This window comes from Panthera onca, chromosome D4 (assembly GCF_046562875.1).
Source record: "Panthera onca isolate mPanOnc1 chromosome D4, mPanOnc1 haplotype 2, whole genome shotgun sequence".
Classification (NCBI taxonomy): domain Eukaryota; kingdom Metazoa; phylum Chordata; class Mammalia; order Carnivora; family Felidae; genus Panthera; species Panthera onca.
Window position 1 is genome coordinate 33,257,046 of NC_138351.1, and position 24,412 is coordinate 33,281,457.

Consider the following 24,412-nt stretch of genomic DNA (forward strand, 5'->3'; position numbering starts at 1 on the left):
TCATCATCAAGACAGCATGGTATTGGTACAAAAAACAGACACATAGACCAATGGAATATAATAGAAACCCCAGAACTAGACCCACAAACGTATGGCCAACTCATCTTTGACAAAGCAGGAAAGAACATCCAATGGAAAAAAGACAGTCTCTTTAACAAATGGTGCTGGGAGAACTGGACAGCAACATGCAGAAGGTTGAAACTAGACCACTTTCTCACACCATTCACCAAAATAAACTCAAAATGGATAAAGGACCTGAATGTGAGACAGGAAACCATCAAAACCCTAGAGGAGAAAGCAGGAAAAGACCTCTCTGACCTCAGCCATAGCAATCTCTTACTCGACACATCCCCAAAGGCAAGGGAATTAGAAGCAAAACTGAACTACTGGGACCTTATGAAGATAAAAAGCTTTTGCACAGCAAAGGAAACAACCAACAAAACTAAAAGGCAACCAACGGAATGGGAAAAGATATTTGCAAATGACATATCGGACAAAGGGCTTGTATCCAAAATCTATAAAGAGCTCACCAAACTCCACACCTGAAAAACAAATAACCCAGTGAAGAAATGGGCAGAAAACATGAATAGACACTTGTCTAAAGAAGACATCCGGATGGCCAACAGGCACATGAAAAGATGCTCAACATTGCTCCTCATCAGGGAAATACAAATGAAAACCACACTAGATATCACCTCACGCCAGTCAGAGTGGCCAAAATGAACAAATCAGGAGACTATAGATGCTGGAGAGGATGTGGAGAAACGGGAACCCTCTTGCACTATTGGTGGGAATGCAAACTGGTGCAGCCACTCTGGAAAACAGTGTGGAGGTTCCTCAGAAAATTAAAAATAGACCTACCCTATGACCCAGCAATAGCACTGCTAGGAATTTACCCAAGGGATACAGGAGTACTGATGCACAGGGGCACTTGTACCCCAATGTTTATAACAGCACTCTCAACAATAGCAAATTATGGAAAGAGCCTAAATGTCCATCAACTGATGAATGGATAAAGAAATTGTGGTTTATATACACAATGGAGTACTACATGGCAATGAGAATGAATGAAATATGGCCTTTTGTAGCAACATGGATGGAACTGGAGAGTGTGATGCTAAGTGAAATAAGCCGTACAGAGAAAGACAGATACCATATGTTTTCACTCTTATGTGGATCCTGAAAAACTTAACCGAAACCCATGGGGGAGGGGAAGGAAAAAAAAAAAAAGAGGTTAGAGTAGGAGAGAGCCAAAACATAAGAGACTCTTAAAAACTGAGAACAAACTGAAGGTTGATGGGAGGTGGGAGGGAGGGGAGGGTTGGTGATGGTTATTGAGGAGGGCACCTTTTGGGATGAACACTGGGTGTTGTATGGAAATCAATTTGACAATAAATATCATATATTGAAAAAAAATAATATGAAAAAAATGTAATAAAGGTAGGAAGGGTAGCTGGAGAAGAATTTTGTGTGAATATTGGAACTTTGGTCTGTTAGTTGCAGGCAGAAAAATTTTTCTTCCGAAGTTGGATCACCGTCCAGTGATCGCAGTGATCATTGTGTATTTGCTTGGGGAGGGAGGTGCTCATTAGCCCCTCACACTTCCTTCAGGTGGCATCTTTGTGGTGATTGGTGAAGAAACAGGAATGAAATACAGGGCTGGAAAGCACATCTTGGGCTTTGGCATCCCATCACCCAACCCAATACAGGGGTTGGGTGTCAGCTCTGTTGTCCTTCTTGCTCAAGTAAATCCCTTTAAGCCTTGGTTTCCTCATCAGTAAAATGGAGGTGGTAGTAGTAGAATTTGCACAAGGTCTGGCATAGTATAAATGTTCAATAAACAGTAGCTGTGATGAGCTGTTATAGTATTTATTGGTCAGTTATTCTTTTCACTGAGCTTTCCACCCCTTAATAACTATAGAGAACAAGGCAGGTGCATAAGCTTATGCCAGTAAAAGCGGGGAGAGTCAGTTTAGACTCGTCTATCAGAAAACTGTCCTTGGGGATGTGAGCTTTATTCTTTTTGGGAGATGACTATAAGAGAAATTGCAAGAAGAAAAGGAAACACAAGAAGAGGAAAGGGCTACTTCACATGTAGCCTCAGTTAAGAGAGGGGAGTAAAGAACAGTGCTGTTTTAGGACTGATCTGCTTGAAGATGACACGGACCTAGAAGGGTTCTCCCTCTGCTCAGGGCTTGGTAAGACTGCCCTAGATGTTACAGAGTGGGTTGAAGCTGGGCCATCAGGAGGTGCCAGAAGCACCTGTTGGTGAGACTGGCAGAGGAACTCACACAGCTACCTATGTCAGACAGCACAGTGACAGAGATATGGGCGGGGAGGGGGGCGTAGCTGAGAACATTTCTTTCTAAGCATGTTAGTGACAGTCCCAGGGTTCCACCCCAAATTAGGGAGACTTTCAGGGAGTGATCTGAAAAGTAGGAGTTTCTCTTTGAGAAGTGCTGATAAACACTTCTAATGAACTAATGGACTGAGCATACCTTGAAAAGAAATACAGTAGGCCACTTTGTAGAGAAAACCTGAATCAGAGGAATGGATCTACTACATTGTGAAAAATACACCTTTGCCTACTGACAGTTTGAACTGTCAGCCTGATATTATTCATTCAAGATCGTGTTTATATTACACCCATCAGGATAACACTACTTTAGGTCTCTTTGAGTAAACCACCCAAAGATGTGCTTAGAGGGATTATTCTGTTTTCTTTGGTCTTCAAATTAGATTTTTAAAAAAATTCATAAAAGACTCTGGTTTTAAATAAAATATCACCCTGTAAATATCTAATTAGTGTGTTCATAGTTCATTAGTGATTCATAGTTTCTTAATATTAGCAGAATTGTTGGCAGTATTTATTATATCTGAAACAAAAACACTGTCCTGAAGGTTAGATGAGCAATTAATAATTTCAACAAACCATTATGTACTTGAGGGCATACAATGATAGGCATCTTATTTGGTGGATTTCAAAGAATACAGAGAAGGGCAAGACACATTCATATCCTTGAAGAATTAAGAATTAGCTGCATAACCAGCTAGTGGTGTAGTACATAGTAGAGTGCCTGGCTATGAACTGGGTACTCACTATACAAGGTATGTTAAAAAGGATAATTCATGTGAAAATTTCCAGGTTGTGGTAGTCATTCTGTCCCTCATAGAACTCATTGGTATCCAGTCAAAAGTGACTTACGCACACTGAACAGAAGCTAGCTCTGGAAAGTAGTAGATGATAAATACTACATGAAAAATAGAAGGGCACTGGAAGAAAGAAAAGGGGTGAGATTGCTGAGATTTATAGTGGTCAGTCAAAGCTTCAAGGAGGAGGTGGAATCAGGGCTTGGAAGGCTGGGGTTTGAAGTGGAATGGAGAGGGCTATTTGAGGTGAGGCGTGAGGTTAAAGCCCATGTGAGTGATAGAATAATTCATAGTCTAGCCTACTGAGAGCAGACTGTTGATGTTTAAAGCTAGGGCTAAACTGTGTGTGTGGGAGGTCCTTGGAATAAAGGTAAGGAGGTAAGGAATAAAGGTAATGGAGGTAAGGAATAAAGGGTCTTATGATAGTGTTTCAAAAACTCTAGCTGCCCAGGGAGATTCAGGAAGAGAGTTTAATTATTATAGTAGTCTAGTTGGGGGCAAATCAAACTTGAAATTGATGTGATGCTAAGGGAGATGGATATGAGGTTTTGGGTATAGAGTGGATAGGACTTGTGACTGGCAATGAGGGAAGAGAGATTGAAAAATCAGGAAGAGTTGACTTAGTTTGGAAGGCTAAGGGAAAATGGAGTTATGAATGCTTAGAGAGAGAATCATTTTAAAGGAGGAGGAAGTCATGAATTTGATCTTATGGGTGTTGAAACTTCTGAAGTGATAGCCTAGGAACTTTTCCAGGCCATAGAACTCCTCTCAGCCAGGTCACTCATTGTCTGTGGTAAGTCCCTCTGTGTATGGGCCCTCCAGCTTGTCTCTGTTTAGTTACAAGTTCCTCTTGCTACATAGATTTTAAACAGGGAAGGAAAGTGATATGCTCTGATTGGGCCACCTGGACTACAGAGGGCCAGGCCAGAGGCAAGGTAGCCATTTAAGAGATGAAGCAGTACTGTGTGTGATGGAGAATGATGGCCTGGGTCAAGATGGTGGCAGTGGGGCTAGACAAATAAATGCATGAGATTCATGAGACCTCTCTTGAACAGGTACAAAGTAGAACACATACGACTTGGGGATTGATTAAATAAGGGGCACATAACTATAGACAACTCCAACATTTCTGGAAAGTTGGATGGATGGGGAACTCTGGAGGAGAAGCAGATCTGTCAGGAAGATATTGGAGGATTAAACTTTGGACAAATTGTGTTTGAGGGCTGCCAAATGGATTTGTTGAATAGCTGGTTTGTTTTAGAGGTTCAGAGCCCAAGAGACGCTTGGAATGGAAATGTGTGGTTCAACACCACAAGGAAAGTTGTGAAGCCTTGAGTGAAGGTGGTTCCCTCAGGGAAAAATATAGAAGTGCTAAAACATGGAGTCCTGGAGAATGTCACTGTGAAGTTTGGCAAGAGCAGAAGGAAGAAAATCATTGGAAATGAGTTAGATCATGAAACTCAAGGGAAGTGAGTGTTTCAAGGATCTGGTCAGAAATTCAAGAGAAGACCAAGTAGGTAAGGACTAAAAAATATATCACTCTTTGTCCAAGCAGTTATATCAAGAATGATAAAAATAAGATTCAGGTTGCAATGGATTCCAGGGTTAATGGGAATGAAAAATGTGGGAGTACTTTTCTTTTTCCCATATCCTTCCTCTCCTTCATGCCTTCTATCATGCAGGAGCAGGAATATCATTCATCATTTGAGAGTGACAGAAGTCAGCAAACACTGAGCATCTGCTCAACTGGTGCTTTGTTCTAGGAGAAAGACACTGGCCTTTGCCACTAAGGTGCTTGAGAGGAGAGCAGGGAGGCACAAAGGTGAAAAAAAAAATTAAACTCTGAGTGCCATGGTGGAGGTCTGTATTCCATGTGGGTGATACAGCAAAAGAGGGAAGGGGAGGCTCTCCCTTGGGGTGACTCAGGGTGAGCTTGGAGAAAGGAGTGTTTTTGTTGACTGGACAAAACTGAGGGCTTATAAAGCTAAGAAAGAGGGGATGGAAAATAGTGGAGGTGTGAAATAGCAAGGACACTGGAAAGAGCTTCAAATGATTTGTTAAAACCAAAGAGCAGGTTTGATTGGGACATCTGAAAAGTTGTCAAGATTGCAGCAGGCCTGTGTGCCTTTCAGAGGAGTTTGGCTTCTGTCCTTCAGGTTACAGTCAGCCATTGAAGGTTCAGGGTTTTGTCATCATCAGCTGTAGTTCGCAGAGATGACTTTAGTATACTGTGGAATGTAGTTTGGAAGAATGTGGGGAGCACACCTGTAGTGGTCAGTTACATTTTAGTGGCTCAAAGGGCAAGCTGCATCAAGGAGACACACCTAGTGTCTTACGGTCATGTGTCCGATTTGAAGAATTTTTGTTACATGTGTAGTGTATGGAGAAAATCTTTTTGATGATCAGCTTCTAGAGAAGTTTCATAAATATCCTTTTAGAAGATGACTTTAGAAGAAGTGTTGGGTATGTGATTTTGTCATAGGGTTGTGTGGACCAACTGAAAGACTATGTCAGAGATATTCATTTTCCTTATATGTATGTTTATGTTTGTAATTACATTTGTTTATATGTTTTCTTTGAATAGATGATTGAACCTCAGATTAATGAGCTTTAACTTCGATACCAATTTTTCAGAAAAGGAAATCTGGATGTATATCTCCATCCATGTCTAGCCATTGTGGGCAAGCATATACTTGTTACATGTGTGCAAGCATATGTTCGTACATGCATGGGTGTGTATGATTGTTATGGGGGACATGGCCCTCTTGTCTGGTGTATGTAGATGGGTTTTTTCCCCTTTCTGGGTATATTTGGTGATACAAACTGGGGATTAAAAACTGCTAAGAAGTGGCCTGTTTATAAATAAATTGGATGATTGTCATTTAGTTTTGCTAAAATTTTATCTCCCAATTCAGTTGGAATAATTTCATTAACAACGCCTTAAGGAACAGGATGTATGGTTGAATTTTCTTTCAGAGAATTGCCTAGTTACATTGGATCCAGTTAAATTTTGCATATGTTATCAGTGGCATTAAATGCAACCAAGTGTGGTGTTAGGTAAAATGAGAAAAATTATTTTAGTAAAAAGTAACTTGTACTTCATATATGTCATATATATTGAGCTAGTAAACATAGCATATGTAGGTCTTAAGGATAACATCATTTTTACTTAAAACATGAAATAATCATTTAACTATATTTTTAATATCCTTAAATTTCCTCATTAAACTGTTTATAAGATTATTTGTGTAATAAATTTTGAGATTGTTTAAAATTTTTAGTAAGTTCACCATAGATAAGTTCAAGTATTCCACTTTTGAAAACACCAGGAACTAGAAATGAGCATTTCTATAGCAGGGTGGACATTTTTTTTCTATAATCAAGATTTTAAAAGTCACAAAATCACAAAATCAATAAACAGGTCTTTCTTATCACTGGTAATTTTTTATTTAAAATCTTTTTGAGGGGCACCTGGGTGGCTCAGTTGGTTAAGCATCCGACTTTGGCTCAGGTCATGATTTCACAGTTTGTGACTTCAAGCCCCGCATCAGGCTCTCTGCTGTCAGCTCAGAGCCTGCTTCAGATCCTCTGTCCCCCTGTCTCTCTCTGCCCTTCAAAAATAAATAAACTTAAAAAAAAACTACTTGAAAGGTATAATGTTCTTAGAAATATTTGGTGCAAATATGAATATTGCTACAATAATTTTGTGTTTTATCCTGCTGTCAATAAAAACATTTTAAAAGGTTAAAAAAAGCACAGCATCCTAGGTCTTCTTAAAAACAAAGGCCAAACTAACCAACAACAAAACATAAAACATACAACCAAAAATAGTCCTGGATTTCTGGGGTGCTGTGAGTGTTGGAAAAGAGGTTCTAGTCTTCCTGCTGTGGCTAACTGCCTCCCTTCTCCAAGTAGTTTACTGGCCTTGGGCCTTTGTTCCCTAATTTGTAAAATGTGGTTGGGATGGTGAGCTGCGGTATTGAAATAGGTTAGGTTAAGTTTATTTTTCTTCTGTCTAGTGTTCAAGGGATATGACTCTGTGATTAGTTTTCTGATTTCAGTATGTCTAAATGGAATTTGGCATTGTTGTTTTTGTTTTTGTTTTACATGACATTGTCTTAGGATACTAAGAACAGTTATAAACCTAAAATTTTTATTTATGTTTAAAATTTTAGGTATGCAATACCCCCAGAACATGGAAAACGACTTGAAAGACTAGCTCAAGGTAAACTTGCTTTCTATGTTTCTCGTCTAGACAGATTATTTGTTTTTGAGGTATTTTTACAGTGTTGTATCTAACTTGGTTAGTTTTACTCTTTTTAAGTTAATGACTTTTGAATGTTTTTCTAATAGAACAATTAAATTTTTTTTCACATTACTGTGTGAATATTTTTTCCTGTTGCATAGTCTTCATGATTATTTTAGTTGGCTGCTTAGTAGTTCATCAAGTAATTGCACTTAACTATTTTGATTATTTCCAATTTTTTCTCTTTTATATAATTTTTAATACATATATACATATATATAACTTATTTAACATTGTGCTAATAATATTTTTCCCTTTTTTATTATTAAAATTTTTAAAAAAATGTTTATGTTAGAGAGAGAGTACAAAGTGCGAGCAAAGGAGGGGCAGAGAGACAGAGAGAGGGAGACACAGAATCTGAAGCAGGCTCCAGGCTTTGAGCTATCAGCACAGAACCCAATGTGGGGCTTGAACTCATGAACCGTGAGATCATGACCTGAGCAAAAGTCAGATGCTCAACTGACTGAGCCACCCAGACACCCCTGTTTTTCCTTTTTTAAAGTTACACTCTTGAGATGAATTCCAAAGATGCTGCATATCAGGGTGCAGGTATTTTATGAGTACTTTTCATGTTGTCCTATCATTTCACCAAAGGGTTGTGTTAAATCTCTTTCTGACTCCTGATTTGGCACCCTGGGTTTGGGGTTACTCTTATGGAAGTATGAAGATGACATAAGCAGATAAGCATGAGGGTATATGCCTTCTTAGACTGTCAAGTTTTTTTTTTATGTTTATTTATTGAGAGAGAGACAGAGACAGAGACAGAGTGCAAGCAAAGGAGGGGTAGAGAGAGACACACACACACACACACAGAACCTGAAGCAGGCTCCAGGCTCTGAGCTTTCAATCACAGAAACTGATGCGGGGCTTGAACTCACAAACTGCGACATCATGAATTGAGCTGAAGTCGGACACTCAACCAACTAAGCCACCCAGTCACCCCTTAGACTGGCAAATTTAAACATACCTTAGTGGAACTTGAATTTTTATTTTATGAGGCTTTGTCCAACTTCATATGGGCCAGAATGAAGAACTCTATTAATGGTTTCATTGTGTACCCACTTGTATCACAGAAGGCGCGTTCCTCTTTTCTTTTCTGTGTTTAGGACAGAAAAAAACTTGCCATATCTGTTAATACAAGGGAGGAGAATCATATTCACCCACTGCCAACCTCCTCTGTTTTCCTTGACCAAGGAAGAAGTAGACTGGTAGTGACTTGTTTCTAGGGGAAAGTGGAGTTCCATTTGAGTGACAACTAGTCTAAGACATTCTGCTTTTATCCAGGATCGAATCCTCAGTGACCATTGTCCTTTTAGTCAGGTGCTGATCTGTTTTATTGGTGTTTTAGGTTTGCCTTTTAGTAGGAAAGGATTTTTGTTCTTGCATTATGTATGTTTTCATTTGATAATGAAATGGGGACACTGAAAAATCCCTTTCATTGACTTGACAGTTTTGAACAGAACTTGTTAATGATATCTAAAAGTTACTTTCCCCCCAAATTATAGGAGAGTATTAGAAGGAACAGTTACAGTATCACATTTGTCAGAAGCATTATTATAATTTTGGCAGGCTAATAACTATAAAGTCTTAGTGTTTTTATAATGTAATACATTGTAGTAATAATAGCAATGTAACTGTAATCTTGAACTTTGTTAGGGACTATTTTCATGAATATTAAGGTGGATGAATCCTGGTTCTGGATAATAGATTAGACATAGCTGAGAAAATGATTATCATAATCCTTAAATACACAGGCAGTGAACTTTGTGCTAAATCTGTATGCTGAGCTATCCTCTTCTCTATAATAATTATTCCACCATTTTCTGTTTGCCTCACCACCAGAGAACTTTTAAAATGGAGCCAATGTAAACTTTACAGTATAGAGTCACACACTAAAATTTCTGCTATAAATTGTCTGCGAATGCTTTGACATAAACTGTCTGAAAATGACATTCTAGGAAAGTGGGTGCCATTTGTTTAATCAGTAAGAGGTTAATAAACTTGAAGGATGAACAAGAATTTTAAATCAATCGCATGTTTGTTCAGAACTGTTTTGCAGGATTATTTTGAGAAATGACACAGGGAAAAGACCCAATAGACAGTAGAGGAATCCCATCCACTGACCAGATGCCAGCCAAATTAATTGAATTCTGCTAAATAATTAAAATGATAAAATAATGCAGTAAATGTGATGGAACATTATAGGATGTCTAGGTCAAGGCAGCACTTGATACATAAAATGAAAAGCAGCCTGGGATATTTTCCATTATCTTGTCTGCACATCATAATTATCACACTTGCCTTTTATGCATGAATGCTTTCATCTTTGGTTTCCATTGAAATCTTGATTGACTGTGGCACCTACAAATATTTTATCTGGGAGACATTAAGCCTGCATCTAATAAAGCCAGGATTTGATTTTGCCCTTCAGCTGCTTTCTCGTTTATATAGTTTTTTCCCCAATATTATGTAGATGTAAGTATAATAAAAAAAACTCAAGTGAATTGTTGCAATTCTTATACTTGTTATGTTTGCCTGTAATGCCATTACATTCTTTCTAATTTTTGGTTTGATACAACTGAATGAAAGATATAAAGGAGAATAGAGGTATAATGTTAAATCATGAATGACAGTTTTGAACATTTTCACTTTTTAGATCGTCAAAATCTCATCTATTTTAGAAATAAGACAATATCTTTGCTGTTCTATTGAGTTAAGCAACATATGGATTAAAATAAATTGGGAATGACTAAAAGTTTTTGTGAAGGACTGTAGTCCATTAGTTTTTTGTTGTGAATAAAATGCCAGCGTTAAAAAAATTGAAGATGACTTACTGTGGTCAAAATATTGGTTACTGGGAAAAGAATATGTGAGTTAGGGCTTTGTGCATCTGAGTTTGGAAGTATGAATGATCAGCAGGAATCTTGTTTCAGATGACAGTGTGGTAGAAGTGAATAAATTGATTCTTATACTTGTAGCAAGTATTTTAGTTGTGACTTATTAAAACAACATTTAGCAACAAAGAACAGAAGAGTCATTGTTATGAAGGATTAATTTGCTTTTTTTAATAGTTAGTTTTTAAAAATTTGGGGTTGTGTGTGTTTTAATGACTAGTAGCCTTAAATTTAAGCCTGTGGAGCAGAGAGCCTTAGCCTGATTGCAGAAGGGTCTTGTGGGTGGGATACAGGCAGTCTGTAGACTCTGAAATTATACTCAAAATTGGTCATTTATATGGATTTCTGGGAAGCCATCTTTAAATCCCTTCAGAGGGTTTGGCCTGAAGAGATTGTGAACCTGCTGTCAAGAGACTAGAAGAGCAGCAATAAACAACAAGTCATTTTAGTTTTATGAACAGATTCTAAATTGATCTGTTCTCATGCCTCTGTCTTGGAATTAGGAAAATATACTTTTATCAGATCTCCAAATCATAAATACATTATTCCCTTAAGCATTCATTTAGCTAATGGTCTGAAAATATCATATTAAAATGCCTCATTTTGAAAGACTAATAGATAAAAACACCCCTGTGTGTAAATAGTCAATTTTAAGGGACCCCCTAAGCCATAAAAAATGAAGTTCAGTGATATACTCTCTGCCTTCATGCCTAACTCATGCCTTAGGCATGGAGATCAATGTGTGGTATGTCAGGGTATGTTATTTTCATCTTTCTATCAGCTGAGTTACATTAAGAATGGTGCAACAGGCCCTAAACTTAATTTCCTCATAATTTGATGTCAGATATCACTGTCCATGTTTAAATATATCTGAATATTTTATACCCAGCTATGTTCCTAGAAGGATTTTAGACATTGGGAAATGATACATAACATACACCAAGCTAGCATAATTTGAATGTAGGATGGAAGACAATTTTCTAAAAAGTGACAGCAGAGAATGGGAAGGAAGAATTCAGGAAGGGAATGTCAGCTGTCAGGGAAGAGTTACTATTAACTATAGTATTAAGAGTACTATTAAGAGTACTTTGATTCTGCATGATGGAAGCTGAGCCAGGAAAATTCTGGTTAGCTTGACTATGACCTGTTTGAGCTCAAAGTACTTGGCCTGGGGAGTCCTTGATCTATGCCTGTGTGATCCATGTGTCATGTCAAGGGGACAGAAGTGGGATCTGAAACAATGTGGTCTTAGGAATGCAATAAGAAACCATATGTAATGACCTATATACTTGTTAAATTGGGTAGAAATTTGAACCCTAAATGTTCTGACAGCCAGCTTGAACTGGAAAAAACTTGACTATTACATAGTGTACTGTGTTCAGGAGATAAAATAAGGTGATTGTTTAGGAGACTCACTATCCTTCTCAAGACCATGATCAGTGTGAATATCTCCTTGTGCTCCTCTGGAGTGCTCCATGGAGTTCTGTCTCTACTAGTAGTGATGTTGGTGGGTCATGGGACACTTAAAGCAGAGTGAAGCCTGTTTTGATAGATTATGAGACCCTTAGAGGTGGGTGAACCTTGCAGTGTGATAATTTTCTACCTAATCCAAATTAAATGGTAGCAAGCACAGAGAGGTCAACTGTAGCTTAAACCTCTAAACTTGATATTTTAGGTAGGGATGTGGGTAAAAAGTACCAAGTTTTTCCCCACATACTGTAGCTCATTGGTTCTTTTCATTAATAAAGTTGTTAAGAAATTTCATGTGTAAATTTAATACATCTATCTAAAAGCACTTCTCACAGAAGTCAAATTAATTGAATCCTTCTATATCCTTTTTCTGTATTCTTTTCCTTACCATTTGTTTGTATGGTTGCTATATATTTTCAAGCCTGTTAGTCATATGAATATTGCAAAAACTATTATAAAAACTCTATCAAAGCATACTTGGGTAAATTTCAATTATATTTAAATTAAATTATCTTAAAATCTGTTGCTAATGTGGGCAAAAATTCTACATGTCTGATTTCTTCATCTTTCCTCATTCCTTTCTTCCCTTCATCCTTTCCTTCCTAATAACTAATTTAAACTTCTCCAAAGTAGTGTTCTCAAATCCATAGTAATAGTTACTAAACTTTGATTTTTAATCTTTTTCCAAGGCTCAAACTTTGGTGATTTAATAGCAACATTATGGGTTTAGTTTGTCATATGAGATTGGAATTTAGAAGGAATTCCTTTGTGGGGCGCCTGGGTGGCTCAATCGGTTTAGCGTCTGACTTCGTTTCAGGTCATGATCTCGCGGTCTGTGGGTTCAAGCCCTGCATTGGGCTCTGTGCTGACAGCTCAAAGCCTGGAGCCTGCTTCGGATTCTGTGTCTCCCTCTCTCTCTGCCCCTCCCCCGCTCATGCTCTGTCTCTCTCTCTCTGTCAAAAATAAATACACATTAAAAAAATTAAGAAAGAAAATAAAAGGAATTCCTTTGTAACAGCCAATGTGTTAGAAAATATAAACCAATGGACAGTTTGGAGAAATTTTTATCTGAAGGAAAGAATACATTTTTAGAGTAGATCTGCTCTATCTCTAAAACAATTTAAAAACATTTAATGATTATTTTGGGAGGTCAGATTAATTGAGGTATAATGTGCTTACAGCAAAAGTGACTCCCTTTAAATATACAGTTCAGTGAGTTTTGACAAATATGTACAGTGGTGTAATTACCACCATCATCAAGATACAGATCATATCCAATTCCCTGAAAAGATTCTGTTGTGCCATTTCCCAGTTAATCCTTCCCCACAGCCATTGGCAACCATTAATCTGATTTCTGTCCCTAAAAATAGAATTTTACAGTATGTAGACTCCTTTGTCTTCTTTCACTTAGAATAATGCTTCTCACATATGATCATTTTTCCATTGGATACTGGACATTGTATTCAATGGATGCAACCTGATCCTTGAGAGGACTTACGGGATTCTGCACTACCCATGCTGCACAACTCCTAGCAGTATTTTGTAAGTCTTTTTTTTTTTTAATTTTTTAATGTTCATTTATTTTTGAGAGAGAGACAGAGAACAGGTGGAGGAGTGGCAGAGAGAGAGGAAGACACAGAATCTGAAGCAGGCTCCAGGCTCTAAGCTGTCAGCGCAGAGCCCGATGCAGGTCTCGAACTCACAAACTGCGAGATCATTACCTGAGCCGAAGTCAGATGCTTTACTGACTGAGCCACCCACAGTACTTTATTAGTCTTAGCAAAGGTTATTATGGGATACTTTTTGGGCTTTAGGGCTTTGTTGGGAGCTCTGGAGTACATGCTTTTTATCATACTACATTTTTATCCTCTAACATGTTTGGGCTGAAAGAATGTTCCAAAGACCATCGTTGCTTGCTTACCACTGTAAGGTATCTTAAAAAACAAACAAAAATATTGTCTTTATTTTATTAAGGAGTTGGCAACTGGTAGGGTCCTATCTTTGTAGATAGTATAAATGAGGTATAGATCATATAAATCAAGTTGTTTAAGCAGCCTATTATAAGTTTGTATTATTGCTCTTCCCTTCTCTTGGATGCTATAACCACAAGAGTTGATTCTTCTTGAAATATATATTTAAACTGTTTTGCTCATTGGAAACTTAGTTTGTTTTTCCAAACTATTCTTCCAGTTTTTTTTTCTTTTATACCTCCAAATCAGATACCATTTCATTGGGAGTTCATTGATTTACCTGTCACAGAAACCCTAATGTGTTACTTGTGGACAGGAGTTGGTATGGGGGAAATAAGTTGTAAAATGGTTGTCCTTACCAATATCCATAGCTTGGAGTGTGAAATAAGTGATTGTCTTCTCAGTCTGGTCTTTCTAGTTGTATAGGGTTTTTACATTAGAGCTCAACTGTGAGTATTAATTTGGAATCCAGGCTGAATGTTGATGTTTAATTTTAAAACAATAGAGTTAGAGAACAATTGGAAGAATCTACAGGTGAATACAAAGTTAAAAGTGAATCCATATGGTTTAACTCAGGTTGTGCTTGACTGTTAGAATTCCTTTTTGGGGAAGAAGTTTGTTACTTGTGACTAGAACTGTTAGGTTTAGGTCAGAAGGCCCAAGAGAATGATACAATTTTTTTTAACCTTTTTTTTGACGGTTGCTTATTTGGGGCGGGGGGAGGGGGGATGAGTGGGGGAGGGGCAGAGAGAAGGGGAGATAGAGAATCCAAGCTCCACATTGTCAGTGCACAGCCTGATGCGGGACTCAAATTCACAAATTGTGAGATCATGACCTGAGCCGAAATCAAGAGTCAGATGCCCAACTGACTGAGCCACCCAGGTACCCTGGAAATGAGACAGTTTTTAAAGCTTCGTAACCATTGACTTTTCATGAAAACACCCCCAGTCAGCTCTCTAGATCTCTTGGGACTGTGATTCCCCCTTCTCAGCTAGGAGGCTGCAGAGACAGTGGAAAAGGAAGATTCATTGAACTAACATGGTGACTGGAGTCAGTATTGTTTAAACGAGTAATAGGGATAAAAAGAATGGTTAATATTTACTGAAATTTACTGTGTCAAGTATACTAACAAGTTTTTTTCTCCCTTTTTTCTTTTCTTTTCTTTTTTCTTTTCTTTCTTTCTTTCTTTCTTTCTTTCTTTTTTTACTGTTTGCTGAGTATGTCTTAAATACTTCATTTTTATTTTATTTTTATTTTTAAATTTATATCCAAGTTAGTTAGCATGTAGTGCAATAATGATTTCAGGAGTGGATTCCAGTGATGCATCCCCTATGTATAACATCCAGGGCTCAACCCAACAAGTGTTTTCTTTAATGTCCCTTACCCATTTAGCCCATCCCCCCACCCACAACCCCTGCAGCAACCCTCAGTTTGACCTCTGTATTTAAGAGTCTCTTATGTTTTGTCCCCCTCCTTGTTTTTATATTCTTCTTGCTTCCCTTCCCTTATGTTCATCTGTTTTGTATCTTAAAGACTTCATATGAGTGAAGTCATGATATTTGTCTTTGTATGACTGACTAATTTTGCTTAGTATAATACCCTCCAGTTCCATCCATGTAGTTGCAAATGGCAAGATTCATTCTTTCTGATTGCCGAGTAATATTCCGTTGTATATATATACCACATCTTCTTTATCCATTCATGTGTCTATGGACACTTGGGCTCTTTCCATACTTGGGCTATTGTTGATAGTGATGCTATAAACATTGGGGTGCATGTGCCCCTTCGAAACAGCACACCTGTATCCCTTGGATAAATACCTAGTAGTGCAATTGCTGGGTTGTAGGTTAGTTCTATTTTTAGTTTTTTGAGGAATCTCCATACTGTTTTCCAGAGTGACTGCACCAGTTTGCATTCCCACCAGCAGTGCAAAAAAGATTCTCTTTCTCTGCATCCTTGCCAACATCTGTTATTGCCTGAGTTGTTAATTTTAGCCATTCTGACTGGTGTGAGGTGGTATTTCATTGTGGTTTTTTGATTTGTATTTCCCTGATGATGAATGATGTTGAACATTTTTTTCATGTGTCTTTTAGCCATTTGGATGTCTTCTTTGAAGAAGTGTCTATTCATGTCTTTTGCCCATTTCTTCAGTGGATTATTTGTTTTTAGGTATTGAGTTTGGTAAGTTCTTTATAGATTTTTGATACTAACCCTTTATCTTATATGTCATTTGCAAATATCTTCTCCCATTCCGTCAGTTGCCTTTTAGTTTTGCTTATTGTTTCCTTTGCTGTGCAGAAGCTTTTTATTTTGATGAGGTCCTAGTAGTTCATTTTTGCTTTTGTTTCCCTTGCCTCCAGGGACGTGTTGAGTAAGAAGTTGCTGCGGCCAAGATCAAAGAGGTTTTTGCCTACTTTCTCCTCGAGGATTTTGATGGCTTCCTGTCTTACATTTAGGTCTTTCATCCATTTTGAGTTTATTTTTGTGTATAGCATAAGAAACTGGTCCAGGTTCATTTTTCTTCATGTTACTGTCCAGTTTTCCCAACATCATTAACTGAAGAAACTGTCTTTATTCCATTGGATATTCTTTCCTGCTTTGTCAAAGATTAGTTGACCATATGTTTATGGGTCCATTTCTGGGCTCTGTGTTCTGTTCCATTGATCTGAGTGTTTTTGTGCCAGTACCATACTGTCTTGATGATTACAGCTTTGTAATACATCTTGAAGTCCGGGATTGTGATGCTTCCAGCTTTGGTTTTCTTTTTCAGGATTGCTTTGGCTGTTTGGAATCTTTTCTGGTTCCATACAAATTTTAGGATTGTTTGTTCTAGCTCTGTGAAGAATGCTGCTGCTATTTTGATAGGGATTGCATTGACTATGTAGATTGCTTTGGGTAGTATTAACATTTTAACAATATTTGTTCTTCCAAAACATGAGCATGGACTATTTTTACTTTTTTTGTGTGTTCTTCAAGTTCTTTCATAAGCTTTGTATAGTTTTCATTGTGTAGATTTTTCACCTCTTTGGTTAGGTTTATTCCTAGGTATTTTATGGTTTTTGGTGCCAACAAGTTTTTTTTTTTTTTTAAATTGAAGTAAAATTCACATAACATGAAACAAACTATTAACCAATTTGAAGTGCACAATTCAGTGGCATTTAATATATTCTTTTTTTTTTTTTTTTTTTTAAAGTAGGCTCCATGCCCAATGTGGGACCTGTGCTCGCAACCCTGAGATCAAGAGTCAGATGCTCTGCTGACTGAGCCACCCAGGCACCCCTAGTATATTCTTATTGTGTAATCATCACTTCTATCAAGTTCCAAGAAAATTTCATCACCCTAAATGGAAACCCTGTATCTATTAATCAGTCGTTCTCTGTTCCCTCCCACTTCTCCCTTGCCCCTGACAGCCACTAATGTGCTTTCTCTCTAGGAATTTACATATTCAGAATATTTCAGTATACATGGAATGATACAATATGTGACGTTTTGTGTCTGCCTTCTTTCACTTATCATATTTTCCATTTTATAGTATGTATGGGCATTTAATTCTTTTTTATGGCTGAGTAATATTTCATTGTGTGAATATTAACATTTTTTGTTCATCCATTTATCAGTTGATGGACAGACACTTAGGTTGCTTCTACCTTTTGACTATAGCTAAGTTATTTGTGCATTATCCTTTTGGTTTCCCGTAATGATCCAGTGAGGACAACCATTGTAGGAAACAGTATGGAGTTTCTTCAAAACATTTTAAGATAGGGGGTGCCTGAGTGGCTCAGTCAGTTAAGCATCCGACTCTTGGTTTCGGCTCACATCATGACCTCACATTTTGCGAGTTTGAGCCCTGCATTGGGCTCTGTGCTGACAACCCAGAGTCTGCTTGGTATTTTCTCTCTCCTTCTTCCTCTTTGCTCCTCCCCTGCGCGCGCTCGCTCTCTCTCTCTCTCTCTCTCTCTCTCTCTCAAAATAAAATAAACAAACTTAAAACAATTAAATTTATAACTACTGTATGATCCAACAATTCCTCTTTTGGATATATATGAAAAGGACTCATTGTTTAGAAGAGATCTCTCCACTCTCATGTTCATTGAAACATTATTCACAGTAGCCAAGATATAGAAACAATTTAAGTGTCCATTGACATTTGAATGGATAAAGCAAATGTGTTACATGTGAAGACAATGGAATTTCAGCCGTAAGAAGGAAATTCTACCATTTGTAACAACATGGATGAATCTTGAGTTGTTACACTAAGTGAAATAAGTCAGACAGAGAAAGACAAATACTAGATGATCTCACATGTGGAATCTAAAAAAACTGAACATACAGATACTGAGAACAGATTTTAGTGGAGGTTCACAGACATGGTGGGTAAGGAAAATGAGTTAAGGTGGTCAGAAGGTACAAACTGAAAAGTTCTAAGAAGAATTAAGTTTTGGAGATGTACTGTGCAGTATGGTGGCTATAGTTAATATTGTATATGTGAAGGTTGCTAAGAGAGTAGATTTTAAAAATTTTTATCATATCGAAAAAACTGTATCATTGTCATTTATGATATATCATTTTTGATTATGATATGATAAAATTTATGACATTATAACTGTATCATTAAAATCATTTATCATTACAAAAAACTGTAACTGTATGAAGTGATGGATATTAACTAAACTTATTGTGGTAATCATTTCACAGTATATACACGAATCAAATTCTTACTCTGATACCTTGAACTTATACAATGTTACATGTCAGTTATATCTCAATAAAGCTGGAAAAAAAGAATCCAGTGAGGAAGATAATAATAGCATCCTAATTGTACAGACAGGGAAACTGAGGAGCTGAGAGATTACACGACTGTTCAAAGCTACATGAGTGTTGAAGTTGTGTTTAGAATCCATGTCTCAGTAAGACTCAGCAAGTTCTTAACAACTGCTATTCTCTCTTGTTTTGCTGGCCATGTGGACAAGGTGAGGGTGGCTTTAAATATTTCAAACAATTGGATCTTTGGTCTAAAACTTAGCTTTGCTATTTAATACCAGTGAAAAGGTGTGTGTTCATTCAGAGTGGTAAAGGAGAGAGGAAAGTTGGTGCTCAAGTAAGCTTGTGTGTCAAGCATCTGTAAGAGGGCATTGGATAAGGTTTATACAAAAATCCCATAGCATAGTTCATGTCTTGTAGTCTGTCTCTCAAATATTCTTACCAAAATATCCCTGTAGGAGAAAAGAGTAAAACCTCACTACCCCACAACACTCATGCAGATTTTGTGTCTTGCTCCCCTACCTGATATGTTTGTTTTTATGTAAGAATAAGCCAGGTGACCTAATGTGACAAAAGTAGTTGCTGCAGAAAGATGTGGCAGGTTTATTCTGTGTGTTCTACACCTGGCGTATTAGCTGGTGAAGATGGGTGTGAGGCGTGGCAGTGGGATGCTAGCTGCTGTTTCCACTACTAGATCATTGAAGGGTCAGTGTAGAAGTTTTTTCTTGTTGGAACTTCTTGATTTCCAAGATCATGAAAAGAGTGTGACTGGTAAACTAGAAAATTTTATGGAATGTTATAGTAGTGACATTAAAATATAACTTTTAGAGACCACTTCTTCCAAATAAATTATTCAAAACATCAAGAAAGCAAATACTAGAGTAGAAAAAATGCTTCTGAAAGGCATATTTTAAAGGACTTATTTGCAAAAATTTTAACACTTTTTTCTTTTCTTTGTGACTCTTGAAAAACTCAACTTGTCTTAAGTTGAATTTTTTACCCTAATGTTATCTTTTATATCAGAGGGTTTTTTTTTATGTAGGTGATTCCAAAGCATTTTTTAAACTAATTATGAAAGACAGTAGCATTTCTTCAGCCAGCATTGCTCTGAGTTTTTAAAAATACCATTTTGTATCTATAAGTATTCTGATTATATTGACTTGCTTATATGTTACATAACATACTTTTCATACACTGTGGAATAAGCTATGTACTGCTGTAGATATTTTGAGGTAAAATTCATTTTGAGTTACATGCTTTGAACATAATTTGTGTTGTTTACGAGGTGTTTTTCAGTGATGTAAAATATAATTTTGATAGCCTGTTGTAAATATAAATTCTAAACCAATTCAAGTTTTTTAATATACTGTAAATTACCTTCCTCCAGTGGTTTTCCAATTTAAATTAACTTATGACCAGTCACCACATTGTTCAGGCCCTGATTATAAATCCATATCAAAAGAAAATTAAATAGACTCCTCTTTCTTCATTGATTTTAATTTAAAACTCAATTCATTTAGGATGCACAAAGTTACAGATTCGAAAAGTTTGCTAAATCCACTTGAATTGTAATATTAAAATGTTTCCATGGGTTGTGCATTTGGGGATGACTTTGCTGTGCTTTACTGTCGGTGGTGTAAGACTCAGGACTTCATATTGTGTAGATATGGCCATTACACTAGTGTGGTATTTTCTCTTCATTCACTGAAGTCTGCATTTTTTCATTGGGTTGCTTATTTGGTATAAAGTTTTATTTTCTACTTATGTATAATAAGTATTAACCATAAACAGAGGGCTGCATCAAATGACCATATAGGGCAAAATTATTCTTTTTATTCTCATTGGTATTATAGGGAATAGTAATAGTTCTGTTGTTTCCTTTGGCATATACTTTTTAATATTTCCAACTACTTAAAAAATTCAAGTGCAGACGTTTAAGCAGTACATGCTGCCTTTTTGCAGATGGTTCCTTATAACCTAATGACTATTTCTTGGCTGGCTGATTTATTTCCTTCTGATGAGCACATACTACATGGTAGCATCAATAAAGTCTTATTTACTTTAAAAATATTCTTGTGAGATACTTCCATGAGGTTAAAATGGTTCACGGAGTTAATGAGTACTGGTAATCCTTTTGTCAGATTCGTCACATGCTTGACCTATTTGTGTGTTGAAGCACAGAGTTAGATAACTGGCATTTCCAGTGGCTTTCTCTTCATTTTGGTAGTGGAGGAGTTAAACAGCATCTTTGCTTCTTCCCGCTTTACTCATGAGCATCCCTTGTTTTCCTGGTGAGTTCTGTTTTCTGTCTGGGTTCTCTGTCTCGGATTCTTCTCTGTCTTTCCATGTGTGCCTTTCCCTTCTTGCTTTCCCACTCTCTTTGGCATGGTTGTGTTTCCTTATGACTGAGGAAGGTGAAGAGCCAGGGTCATGCATGCTCATTTTCCTCTCTAGCTTAGCATAGCTGAATTCATGAGAGTCTGCCTCAGCACTGCAGGGATGGAGTCAGTGGTAGAAAAAAACGACTCTGTTTTGGTCTGTAATATACTGTTGAGTGAAAGGGTTGCTGCATGTTAAGCTTCCTCGCGTAAGGGACTCCTCAAAACATTGCTCCCACACAGGCTGGTGGAGCAGGTGTCCAAGCATTTGACTGGTGCTGGCCAGGAAGTTGGTTCAGGAAATTGATAGCAGCTAACCTTTTTTTTTTTTTTTTTTAGTTTTAATTTAAATTCCAGTTAGTTAATATACAGTGTAATATTAGTTTCAGGTGTACAGTATTGTGATCCAACACTTTCATCCAGTGCTCCTCACAACAAGCGCCCTCCTTAATCCCCCTCATCTATTTCATGCATGTCCCCACCCACCTCCCCTCTGGTAGACATCAGTTTGTTCTCCATAGTTAAAAGTCTGTTTCTTGGTTTGCCTCTCTCTCTCTCTCTCTCTCTCTCTCTTTTTTCCCTTTGCTTTTTGTTTTCTTTCTTAGATTCCAGATATGAGTTAAATTTCCCCAAAGAACACAAAAATACCAATTTAAAGGGATCCATGCACCCCAGTGTTTATAGCAGCATTATCTACACCAGCAGTTAACTGTTTTAAATTGATCAAAAAGAAACACAGAAAGGTGGGAAACTGCTGTGTTTCTGTTCTTTGCCAGGCATTGGGACAAGTGTATCTGGAATGATCACTTCTAGGAGCCTTTTTAAAATGAGAGATTTCTTTATGAAAATGCGTATTTACCTTCCTAATCAGCTTTATTACTTTGCACATTCATCAGTTACAAGGCAGATTGAATTAAAATGTGTTCATTTAAATTTGTAAGGCTTGGGGCGCCTGAGTGGCTCAGTCAATTGAGCATCGGACTTCGGCTCAGGTCGTGATCTCCCAGTCTGTGAGTTCGAGCCCTGCGTCGGGGTCTGTGCTGACAGCTCAGAGCCTGGAGCCTGTTTCGGATTCTGTGTCTCCCTCTCGCTCTCTGCCCCTCCCCCGCTCATGCTCTGTCCTCTGTCAAAAAATAAATAAATAAACATTAAAAAAATAAAAAATAAATAAATTTTGTAAGGCTTAGTAATCTTATATGTTATGAAAATAATTTTGGGAGCTCTTTTTGTAAAGAAGGTCTACCTTTAGTGATATACATATGTATTCCTTAGTTTTTAAGAATTCTGACTCTAATTTTTAGTACCGGAGGTTTTTTTTGATGGTGGAGTTGGTCTTTATTTGCATAAAGCTGTCATTTTGTGAGAATACTAGAACGTAAGGTTTACAAAACCTGTCTGAAATTTTATCATAATTGACACGTTACTGCTTGTATTTATTATTTCCATTTAGGTTTTTTCCCAAGCAGTTCTCAAGGGTGTGATGCATTTCTTCGCCACAAGATGACACTGATATCTCCCTCAGTACTGAAGAAGTATGGTATTCCCTTTGACAAGGTATATTAGTATTACTCTTTAACATTTCATTTCGTGTGTGTAGTATTTATATTTAAGGCAAGTGTAACACAAGCTAATATATCCTTGACTTCAAATATGAATTTTAGGATGTGGGTAGGAAAATTCAGATTTATGTTTTATAACCTGGCAATTATTTGTCTAAATACTAATTTGAAGTTACTTTTATTTCAGGATACATTTACTACTGAAAATAAAATGCAGAACATTCAACAAAATGAGATGTAGCACTTATACACTGAAGTCTTTTATAACATAAAACATAACATAATTTGTATATATGTGATCAATATGTGATTATGAATAACTATATATATATGATCAATTTTTTAAAAACAATTATTATTAGAAGTTTGGTTAGAGTCAATGATTATGACACCAGTATGTTGCTTCTAAACACATTCAGACATAGTACAATGAAAATTTCATTATGGATAAAATTGCCTGATGACTTAATCAGATATTGCTTCTTTGGAGTATTTCTAAAGATTAAGTTCTGTAAGACTCAGTACATGCTAGATTCTTCTATTTTTGTGTCCATGGGTAGTTATTGGGTCAGAATTATTACAGAGCATGAGAACTTTTATGTGAAGAAGCTAAAATGAAGAAAAAAAACAAAAACAAAAAACTTTTGACCAGATAAATAAAAGCTCCCTCTCAGAGGAGGATTTAGTAATTAGCTCCTTATAGAAACATTAATAAATAGCTATACCCTCTTCATCTTCTTTTTTTCTTCATTTTTAATTTGACTTTTCTTCCTATAATCTTTGCTGTTTTTCACCTCAGAAGTTTTTCACTTGTGACTAAATCTTTACCTCTTATTAATTTCAGGCCCTTAAAGTGCATTCCACCCCCAATCCCCAGCTTTGTTCAAAGTGGAATTTTTGCAAGGACCAGGAATCATTCTCCAGCTTGAGGGGAATCCATGCTCATGCACAAAGCATCTAGCTATATTCACGCATAAGATGAGACATATTTGTCTTGTGTGACAGAGATGCTGTCACCACTGTTTTACTCACATAGTCTTACCCATGACAAAAAGCATGCTTCTGAGATGTGCACTGTGGCAGGTGTGCACAGATGTGGAGAGAGGCTGGTCTTGAACTGCAGCGCTGTCACAGTGCCCACTGTTACAGAGGGCGGGGGGTGTGTCCCTGAGATGGGCCACTGCTGCTGTGGCGCTCTGTCTCACTTGCAGATACCTCTGGGCACTGGGTTTTTTAGTCTCAGACACATCATCAGTGAGTGTTTCTTTTAGGTGGTTGGCATTAGCTTGATCAGACACTTTTATTTAAGTTGGAGTTTTAGAAGACAGAGGAGAATGAGTGAACTAGGGTCTCCCAAGGATAGAAAATCTTTTATGATTTTAGGGCTGGTGATAGATAATTGATCAAGCTGGTCTTTGGAGAAGGGATTATGTGAAGTAGTAGGATTGTGGGATTGGTTCATTTCCCCAGGATGGAGGCCTTGGAACTCATAGCTCCTTTCCAAGCTTTGGGGAGAAGGAGGCAGGTGCCCTCCACCCCTTTCTGGGCTGTGGCTTCTTAATACTCCTTGGTAAATCACCAGATGGCTCTCCTCTGCTCTCTTGAGGGTGGGACATTTTGTGGCTTCTGAAGACACCAGTGCCTCATCATCTGATTGGCAATTGCAGTTTTTCATATGAAATACTGCCACTTCCCTTTCTACATTGATGAAGGATGTGTGATAACTCTGTGCTCCTCGAGAAACATATTCTCTGATAATGGTAATGTAACGTGGGACAGAGTAGTGTAGGCTTCCAAATTAAACTTCACAAATTTATTCCTGATTCTGTCACCTGGGAAAATTATGTAATTTTTCTAAGCCTCAGTTTCTTTAGCTGGAAAATGATGATAACAATAGTACCTACTTAATAGGGCTGTTATGAGG

General features: G+C 37.3%; 1 protein-coding gene and 1 long non-coding RNA gene across 24 annotated transcripts in view; one reads left to right on the forward strand and one right to left on the reverse strand.

Moving 5' to 3' along the window:
• The window catches only part of LOC132663491 (uncharacterized), a 70,730-nt gene extending 47,126 nt beyond the window's left edge, over positions 1-23,604 (reverse strand). The window contains exons 1-2 of one of the 3 annotated variants that reach the window (XR_013551768.1): positions 23,531-23,604; positions 11,767-11,890 (exon numbers count right to left, since the gene is read on the reverse strand). This is a non-coding gene — a long non-coding RNA (uncharacterized LOC132663491). Of the gene's footprint in view, positions 1-8,423; positions 8,509-11,766; positions 11,891-23,520 lie in introns of those variants that run through there. The other 2 variants (XR_013551769.1, XR_013551770.1) reach the window with 2 other exon arrangements.
• The window catches only part of KDM4C (lysine demethylase 4C), a 435,403-nt gene that overhangs the window by 105,597 nt on the left and 305,394 nt on the right, over positions 1-24,412 (forward strand). For 18 of the 21 annotated variants that reach the window (XM_078436860.1, XM_078436862.2, XM_078436854.2 and 15 more), the window contains 2 exons: positions 7,326-7,375; positions 22,380-22,483. In XM_078436860.1, coding sequence (XP_078292986.1) covers positions 7,326-7,361 — 36 coding nt within the window. In that variant the 3' untranslated portion in view covers positions 7,362-7,375; positions 22,380-22,483. Of the gene's footprint in view, positions 1-7,325; positions 7,376-13,231; positions 13,363-22,379; positions 22,484-24,412 lie in introns of those variants that run through there. The other 3 variants (XM_078436861.2, XM_078436858.2, XM_078436855.2) reach the window with 3 other exon arrangements.